Source organism: Phalaenopsis equestris, unplaced genomic scaffold (assembly GCF_001263595.1).
Source record: "Phalaenopsis equestris unplaced genomic scaffold, ASM126359v1 Scaffold000517, whole genome shotgun sequence".
Taxonomy (NCBI): domain Eukaryota; kingdom Viridiplantae; phylum Streptophyta; class Magnoliopsida; order Asparagales; family Orchidaceae; genus Phalaenopsis; species Phalaenopsis equestris.
The window spans coordinates 134,743-144,850 of record NW_018164957.1 but is presented as its reverse complement, the minus strand read 5'-3'; the positions used below and the strand labels follow the sequence as shown (position 1 = coordinate 144,850).

Here is a 10,108-nt window from a genome sequence, read left to right as displayed (position 1 = left end):
GGCTGCTCTAGATCAGACCTCTTGGATTTAATACTCAGCATTGAGCCATCATTTTTAACCATTTGATTACTTTGAAATCTATGTCGGCGATACTGGTGCCTCAATACATGAGTTAATTTATATATTTTTTAAATAACAAGCATAAAATTTTTTTAATATTCTTCTTCTAAATTATCTTGCCTTAAGCTTGAATCTGCTAACAATTTTTTTTTTACAAGTAAAGAACAAATATCTCGCAAGTTTATATCTCTTTTCCGGTCACTTCATACTGGGCTCTCTAAGGCACACGAAGTAAGGAAAAAAAAAAGCTTTTTTTTTAGATGTCATTTTCCTACCCAATTTTTTATTATAGAGAATAAATATTTTTAATTTAGAAAAAAAAAAAGCTTTTTTAGACGGTCACTTCATAAAAACTTTTTTTTTATTTTTTATTTTTATCACGAGAAAGTTGTAACATAAAAAACATATAATAAAATATTTTCAAAAAGATAATATAAAATCATATATCATAAGAATAAAAAATTTCTCATAAGTATTTTTAAAGAATGAGTAAAATATTCTCCATCTACCAACATCAACTAAGAAAAGTACATATTCTACTAACTCATTATAACAAAAAAAAAACTCAATTATCAACTAGTTAGGCAACACATGGTGGGGGCACTTCTTAGAAAGTTCCTTAAATCTTTCTCAAACTTCATAAATAGATTTACCTTCATGGTGGAAAGAAAAAAAGTTATATCATTCAAAAGTTTGGCCGTTTTCGAAGGTGGAAAGTATTTTGCTAAGAATTTTTGGGCCAAGTCGCTCTATATTCTAATTGATCCCGAAACTAAAAAATTTAGCTTTATCTAGTGAATGGTATCACACATTTCATAAAAACTTGCTTAATGAAAGTTTAGTTCTTCATGCGGTGTTTACCTAAGTTGATTGTTCTACACCATAAAGATAGAAGTAAACATAACAAAAAACCCCTTCAAACTTTGTCTCCACCATTTTTATATTTTCTTCCTATGATCTCGAAGTCTAAACTGCACCAACTATAAATTTCTATTTTGGACGCATAGGGGCCTAGCGGCAGATGCCGATGAGCCAAGCTCTCAGTTTGGAACTATCCATCTGACGCCTAGGCGCCCACTATTACAACGCCTATGTGCTCACAATAGTATATTGAAGCCCAATGGTTAGCGCCTTTGCGCCAAGCTCATAACGGGTTTATTGTCCAATTTCAAAGAATTCTAGCAGCAGGGCCCCGGTAATCACACGACTAGACGCGCAACGATCAAATTTTGCTGCAATATTGACCACATAAGCAGCCCAGATTATAGTAGAATTAGAGCTGCCAAGTCAACTAAGTCAGAAAATAATTACTAACATAGTTAATTTCTTAATTTCTTAATTTCTTATATCCTTTTCTTCATATCTGACTTTCCTGCTACGTATCTATAAAACCTTCCATGCCTGGTACAAAACAATGATTGAGTTTAATAGTTCATGCATTAATTACTAAACAATACTTAGTCTTTTCTGTTTGCTGCCAAAACGAACCTGCTGATAAATTTGTTTGCATGTGTATATTTAAATTAATATTCCAAACTTGTTTCATGAAGTAACTTCTCACTGCAATTCAAAATATACCTACTAGGCCATGACAGATATCTTATAAGAAATTCCTCATTTGGAATCATAAATAATTCCTTCTCACCGACTCCATATCACATCATAAGTCTAATTCTTAATCATCATTCATGTCATAATAAAATTTGTACTTTCTTCTTAAAAGATATGTTAAATTGAAAAAAATCAATTGCATTGTAAGTCTGGATGTTAAATTGGAAATAAATCAATGACGTTAATTGTCCTGATATAATGTAATTAACGTCGATTCCACATGCTGATGTTTACGCTTAATTTCTACTGTCAATTTACATGTTTTCCTGTCCTAAATCTTAGAATACTTATATAAATAACACCCTTCTTTGTACTAATAAGCATCAAGAAATACAATAAATATATCATTGATAAAATAAGTGCAAACTATAATAAAAATTTAAATTTTGATCAGAAATGTCTTATAAAATCTCTTATAATCATTTTCTGAATAGATTTCTATTGCCCAGTGAAAACAAAATCTGCAAGTTTTGAAAATACTTGCATAACAACACAATATTACAATACCCAAATACAAACTATTGTTGATGTACACCTAAAAAATCTTCTTATACAGGTATTTTAATTCTAATTATACTATATCTCTCTTTGTATAACAACTCTTGTGCAACAATGACCGGCCGAGGCGTCATCAGAGACTTCGAGCGCTATCTCGGGCACGACCATTTCGTTATGTGTAGGATCAACGGGGTTGGATCTGTCATCTTTGTAGATGCAGTAGAGCACCATCTGTATAATACCAAATAATAGTCCAAGAACGTTTGGCAACTGCAAATAACAAAAAGTTAATAATTGTTATTTAGCTATCTCAATATTTAAGAAAATTAATAAAGTTTACAAAAAAAGCTATCTCAAGTACTTGGCTAACTATTTTAATTGGCCAGCAAATTATAGATGCTATAAAGACTATCTTTTTTCAAGTTTATATACAGAATATTTACATATTTTATAGATATATCGGCCCTTTAGTCCATATTCTAATTAATGAATATGATATAAAAAATAACTCTTTATCAAAATAAGATTAGTTTTGCTCAACATTTGAAAAGATGGTTTTTACTCAATACAAGTTGTCGATATATTTTTAAGAAATTGCAAGCTCATTAATTTATAAACACTTGTAAGAAAAAAAAATATGAAATTAAATCTGATTATCTTATTATAGGATTCTCTTACAACATCAAAATGGCTTTCGGATCGACGTCAATTTTGCTTAGATAGTTTCATATAACATTTAGGAAGTATAGCCTCAAATTGTTATATTTATTTTAAGACTAGTACTAGCATTTAAGTATCATATAATAACTGCATTATTCAATTAATTACTAAATTAGTGCTGTTCAATTAAAATTATTATTTAAATGTTACTATTACTAATACAATATATTTATTAAACAGCACTAAATAAAAATTCTGAATTTTAATACCGCAACATATATATCCTTCGTCAGTGTGCCATAGCCTAACCAAACCGCAGCGCTGATTGTTAAGAAAAAGGACAAATTGACAGGCATCAACTCCACGCTTTTCGTGCGGATGACCATCCTCTGCATTAATAAAAGCAAGCAACATTAATAATATATAACAATAATATATATATATATATATATATATAATTATTAAAATTAAGAAAAAAATATTTACTTACGATAATGCTTAGTGGAGCAACAAAAACACTAACAGAGAAGAAGTCACAGATAAAGCCAAGAACCATCAGACGCTTATGCCCATGAACGAAGAGGAGAGTCGAAAGTAGAATCATCCCAAAAGTAGTAAAGTTGAGAAGCACAAGAATCCGAGCAGTGAATTTCTATATTTAATTGAATTTTTTAATTAAGAATGTTAATTAGTATTAATTAATCAATTAATGACATGTAAATCGATACCTTAGCTTCCATAGGGGCATAAGCAAGGTAGATAGATATGTATATGGTTTCGATTAGCAAACCAAATGAGTTAATGGTGATTAGGAGGACACAATTTGTCTTCACCAGAGCATAATAAATCCATAACATGCAGCTGAAGAGCGCTATTACATACGGCAACGAATGAAATTCTTCAGTACTTTTATTTTTATATACTCGATAAAATGTTGGCCTGCACATAAATTAATTTTGTTAACAACATTATAAATATGTGTATCTATATATATATACATACATATATATATATATGATATGAAGTAGTGAAGATGCTTACACTGGGGCCAAGAAGACCATGAAGGAAATACAGTTGCCTGAAAAGATTCAAAAGTGAAGGCAGATTAGATAGTTATTATGTATTGGATTACATAATTAGTGATTTATATTATGCTATTATGTTGTATATTTGTGGCTAAGGATGAAGACAGAGGCATCAAGTTCTGCAACAAGAAATATTCGAAAGAAGGAAGAAATTGCTTTGCTTCCCAACTCTAAATTAGTCCAGAAAAGAAATTTTAGTTTTGGCAAGATGAATGGTACATATATGCGTAAGGTGATGAAACAAATAAAAAAAGAAAGCTAGAAATTTACTTATCCTGGAATCGAGAACAATTTTTACCTTTTACATGGGTAGCTTAAAATTATATATAAATAGTAGTATAAATTTAGAACATTTAAGAAATAATTGAATTGGCTTCTTCTAATATGTGTTTGGGCTTCACAAAATTATTAAAAAAATTAAGGTAAAGTATTGATTTCAGGTGGCAAAAATAATGTAAATCATTATAGTGATTTTTAAGTTATCTTATAATCAGTTTTTATTTTTGGCAACCTATGTTTTAGATGAAAATAGTTGGACGTCAGCGTCTCAATAGCATGCAGTTCACACATCAACTTTTAGTTTGAGGACCAATTATTTACGATAGAAAATAAAAATAGGAAAAATGAAAAGCTGAGTGAGGATTTGGGAGGAGAGAGAGAGAGAGAGAGGAAGAAGAAGAACATACCTAGAATGCCGACTGAAATAGCTAAGTTGTGTTGTGATAGCATCTTTAAATTTAGAAGAAATAGAGAGAAACGAAATATTAGGATGAGGGTTCCAAGGTTTGAGAGCCAAAAATTAGGCACAGAGGTGGTTAAGGAGAGCTAAAGCCTTGGAAACGAATGTGAGTGGGTGGGGGAGGAACTGGGCTTTTATAGTAGAGTACTTTTCTTTAGTTTTCATGTGATAAATAAGCACATAACTAGTGCTGATTTACTTTTCTTTAATTTTAATTTTTTTTTTTTTTTTTTTTTAGATTTTTTTTTTTCCTTCAAGTTGTTCAAGTTGGTGACTTTCTAAAAAAATTTAATGATCGCTCAGTTAATAAGTTTTCCAAGCACATTGACACATCGCATATCGTATGGTAATAAATGTACCAGGCACAGAGACATCATATTTCGTGCGGGGTCCACTAATTTATAACTTATCTATAGGCTTAGTTTTAATTTTAAATTTTATTTTCTTGTGTGTTCTTCCTTATCCTTTAAGTTAGTGACTTGTTGACCCTACTTTTGCTTGAGATTCAATTTATCCTCCTTAGTAGCCTAAGGCCTAGCCATAGGACTTTCCTATTGACTATTCTTAGAAAACTTGACAATGAGCTATCACCATTAGAAATTTCAAACTCTCTTTTACTCAACTTAAAGTTCCACATATTGGTCCTAACCTGATTTAGCCTAAGTCACTACTAAGCCTTTAAGACCTAGGTGAGTGTCTTAATTAGTTTTGAAAAGATTAAGCTTTAGGTGGTCATGATTCATGATTTGAATTTTATTTAAAAATCAAAATAGGGGGTATTAAATTGATTAATTATTGACTTTAAGAGTCATACCCCTAAGTTCTTGGTTCATTTTATTTTAATAAACTTCCTAAATTTTAATAATTTAGAAGTTTATTAACTTATCTTTTCAATTAAGAAGGTGAGGTTGGTTTTTAACAATTAACCTCTTATGTTTTGAACATTAAATAAATTGATTAAGATCAGAGGTTACCCATTTTCGTTCTTGAATTAAGCCTAAATGTTAATTAAGGCTAAGTTTCCAAAATTACACATTTGCCCCTAAGACTCTAACACTTCATAATTTATCAAATTCAATTCAAATGACTTTGAAATTATTATCCTACCTCATGCATGGGTCAATTAAGACATCAAAGGAGAAAATGTGATTTTTTAAAATTGAATTTATTTATATAATTATTTTCATGCAAAAATAGGATTTTTCAAAGAAAATTCCTTACTTAACCAAGGTAACTCCTAATCCTTTGAAATTTTTACGAGAGGTAGAAATAGACTAGAGAAAGCTTTGGACCAAATTTCATGATTTTTTGAATTTTATCTAAATTTTAAGAATTATTTTAATTTATTTGGTATTTATTAAATATAAAAACTTTCAAATGGGGAAAATTAAGTTTTGTATTTTTCAAAAGTCTCCCTGAGGTTAGAGAACTTAGAGGAGAAGATTTTATATTTTTCTAAATTTTATTTGATTTATTGGAATTATTCTTAATGAAAACCCATTATTAGCCTTTAAAATCATTTTTTAAGCTTTAAAATTCAATATCTTTGTTTAGAAAACCAGAAAAAGTATTATAATTGTCCCTAAGTGATTAGAAAACAATTTAGAATATTTCCATTAGTTTTATTATTTTTGTGATTTTAATGGATTTTTAATAAAATGAAGTTTTTATTTTAAATATAATTTTATTTTTAGAATGTACCCCTGATCACAGAGAACTCAAAAAATAAGTTTTTATAAATTTTTTAGTTATATTTTGATTTTTAAAAATCATTTAAATGCCAAAAGTGATGTTTATCTTTAAAAATCAACTTAAGTTATCAAATGAGCTGAAAATATTTGAAAATTTTTATGGTGAGTTATCTGGATCATAAATAAAAGTAGAGATCAAAAATCAAGTCATTTTGATATTTATGTTTTCCAAAATTAATTATCTTAGTGATTTAGTGTTTGTGAAAATTAGGTGCACTTTAAATGACTTGACCCATGAAATTATTTCCAAAAGCTCCTCTAGTCATGGTGGACCTTCAACAATTTTCTTGGAATTTTCTAACCAACATGCTAATTTCCATAATTATTTTATGAAAATAATGCAGATAAACTTGAAAAATGTGATCCTCTGTCTACGGACCTCCTCTGACTTTGGAAAAATCTGTCTACGGACCTCCTCTGACTTTGGAAAAATCAGAGAATGTTCTTCTTGACAGAGACTACAATATGCCAAAAATTCAAGCTATGATGATAAGTCTACATGCATTGAAAATCAAAAGATTCAAATAAGTATTTAATTAATTAAAAATAAAATATGCATAACATGGACTTAAAATTATTTCCACTTTATTCTCCTCTATTCTCTGGGCAAGAGGGTATTTTTCACTGGGCAAGAGGGTATTTTTATTTTATTTTGTGATTTTTCTACACAAAGTTATAGATTTTTAAAGTTAAGGGAGTTTAAATAAAGTGAAAAAGCCCTTTTTTTCTACTTATCCACGTGACGCCCCATCAACCTACGGCGGCTCCGAAGCTCCACACAACACGCTCCCATTTGACGTCGTCGTCCATACCAGCAGCCAAGCATCCTGCTGTTTGTGTAAAGAAGCACTGTTCGGTATCATTTTGGCCATTCATTCGATACACGCTTAATCAAATGACTCCCCGTCATTGTCCCCGATAGAGTGATCCCGTGACCGTCCACACTAAAACCCTAAGATCTCAGCCTAGACTCAACCAAGTAGCTTCAGGTTTGATCTTATGAACTTGTCTAAGTGAGGCGAACACATCCATATGGTAATCATGCAATTAATTTAAGCCTAATCAAATGGAGAATCAAAATAGGCTCGGGAGGGAGATAAGTTTTATACCTTTGCTCTGAGAAGTGAAGCTTCAATCAGAGGGTCGTGGCACGTTCGTTGGGGTCCAAGAAGGCTAGGGATTGAGCCACTTGCTGTGGTGTGAGGCCTATATATGATTTGGATCACGACCGAATTTGAGTGTTGGTCTAGAGCTATGGTAGAGGCTTTGTGAGAGGGTAATTTGATGAAGCATTTGCTTCTTTCACTATTGTGAAGGTGTGGGTAGAGTTAATTTGTGTTTGGTGGAGTGTGGAGGTGTAATGAGTTCTGTCCTGGTTTTGGGCAGAGGTTTAAGCTCAAAATTGAACTCCGATAGTGGAAATTGGTGAGGGAAAATAGTTAGAATGCACTGAGGGGATCTTAGGAAAGCTCTATGGTTAGTTTGGAGAGGTCTCTCAAAGAAATTTTCAACACTTCATTCGACGGACATGGAGGTGGCCTTTTATAAAAATGGGGGTTATGGTAGCTGTCATGACCAATTAGGGGGGTGTAATTTGGTGCTTAGGTGGAGGGCAGAGGAGCTCTATAATTCAATTTGGCTGAGCTGGCCTCTAGGTTTTAGGTTTGTAGGTTTGATTTGGGTGAAGCTCCATGGGAGTGGCTCTCGGATTGGCCATTTCTGGCTAATAGGCTGGCTTGCCGGCCAGAGGGAGGTGGATAGGTGCTCAGGACATCCAAAGGATTCTATCATAACAATTTAATGCAAATGTGTTTTGATTTGGCAAGGATATCTTAAGCATGTGTATTTTTGGCAATAAGATCCATTAATTTGGGGGTCCTTTGGTCCATGGCTTAGTTTACGTGGTTAGATGGGTTTTGGCTCAGTCTTTGGGGTCAAGTAATGGCTGAGGTGGAGTTAATTTTGTTGATTTAGGGTGGTTAGGTCACATTTAGTGCATGGGACCAAGTGGGTGTAAATGACCAAGTCTTGGGTTTGGTTCCATGTCAATTGGCCCAAATAAATGTTGCATTTGGTGTGTATGATCATAATGAACAGCTTTGGTGAAGGATGCTTTGGTGAAGGATGGAAAGAACAACTTTGGTGAAAGATGGATTTGTTTTGAGCTCAATTGAAGGGTAAATTTGAGGGAATTTTGAATCTTAATCAATTTGGTTATGTTGGGCTAGGCTTGGGTCTAGCTTGAGCTAGCCTTGGGATAATTCCAAATTGATTGTTGTAAATGGTCAATAGGGACTCCATGAAGAGTTTTTAACATAAATTTGATGCTAAATTGAGGGGTTAAGGCAATCAATTGGGTGAAATTTTGGGACTTAGCCAATTTGGGGCTAAATTTGAGAATTTTGGATTTAGCTAAATTTGGGAATTTTGGATTTAGACCAAAATCAAATGGATTTGAGGCTTCACCAAGGCCAATTTATGGTTAATTTTGATGTGTAGGAACATTATAAAGATCTTGCAACATTAATTGGGGCCAATTGACTAGGCTATGGGTTCAATTTGGTGAGATTAGGTCATGTGACCAAAGTTGGGGGTTTGACCTATACCAAAATTGAGCTCAAATTATGGGCCAATTAAGCTTGGATTTGGTCTATTTTGGCCATATCAAAATTGAATTTGAGCATAGGATTGAAATTGGGGTAAAATGAGATCAAAGTGATGAACATTTGAGTTGACTTTGGGGAAATTTGAGTCTTTAAAGGACAATTTTGGGGTGGGTTTTGATCAAGGATGGTCAAATTTGCCAAATTGGGTCATGTGATAGTTGAGGAAAATAAAATTGGGAATATTTGGGAGGTTTTGGGAATTTTTGAGATTTTTTGGATTTTTTGGAATTTTGAGCCCAAGACGGGTATTTTGGTAATTTGGCCAATTTGGGGATTTTGGGTAATTTTGGTGTTTTCAAGGTACTTGAAATGATTTTTGAAGAAGTTTGGGTATTTTGGCTAAATTTGGAAAATTTGGCCAAATTTGAGGTCCCATCAGTATCTGGGTAATTTGGGGAATTTGGGGGCAATAGGGTAGGTTGAGTATTTTAGTAGAGTTAGAGTACCAACCACGATTAATAAACACCCATTTTGGGTCCTCTATGTAGTGGTGTTAGCCAATCTCTAGCCTAGGGCTAATGGTTTTAGGGGACCATCTACAGGAGTTTTCCAAAAGTATCAAGGAACTAAAGCTTAGAAGTTCTGGGTTTAAGGTAATGAGTAATTGTGAGTGCAAACAAGTGCCTTAGCCATAGACCAACACCCAAGGTCCTAAGGTCCAACGGTCATAAGGGTGACTTATCTTGAGTTTCCACCATAGTGACCCCACCTACTAAGTGCTAGAGGTTATGACCAATATGTGGAACTTCAAGTTGAGTAGAGAAGAGTTTAAAATTTCTAATGGTAAGGGTTCCTTGTCTAGTTTTCTAAGTATAGTCAATAGGAATGTCATATGGCTAGACCTTAGGCTACTAAAGAGGAAAAACTAAACCTCAACCAAAAGTGAGGTCAACAAATGGACCCTCAATAGGTGTGGTGTGTTGGGCAAGCACACCGCGCATATTGGTGTTGACCGACGAGATCAACAAAAACCAATACAAACTCCTAAGTCAACAGACCCAGAAGTATGTGTAGAGTTGTGTGTGTGTGTTTTTTTTA

General features: G+C 32.7%; 1 protein-coding gene across 1 annotated transcript; it reads right to left on the bottom strand.

Annotated features, from left to right (window-relative positions):
• Positions 1-2,247: 2,247 nt before the first annotated feature.
• Positions 2,248-4,643, bottom strand: LOC110028607 (bidirectional sugar transporter SWEET14-like). Its single transcript, XM_020730523.1, has 6 exons — positions 4,601-4,643; positions 3,871-3,907; positions 3,558-3,768; positions 3,320-3,481; positions 3,099-3,218; positions 2,248-2,439 (listed from the first exon to the last, which is right to left on the bottom strand). The coding sequence occupies exons 1-6, from the start codon at positions 4,641-4,643 to the stop codon at positions 2,248-2,250; spliced, it is 765 nt and encodes a 254-aa protein (XP_020586182.1).
• Positions 4,644-10,108: the final 5,465 nt, after the last annotated feature.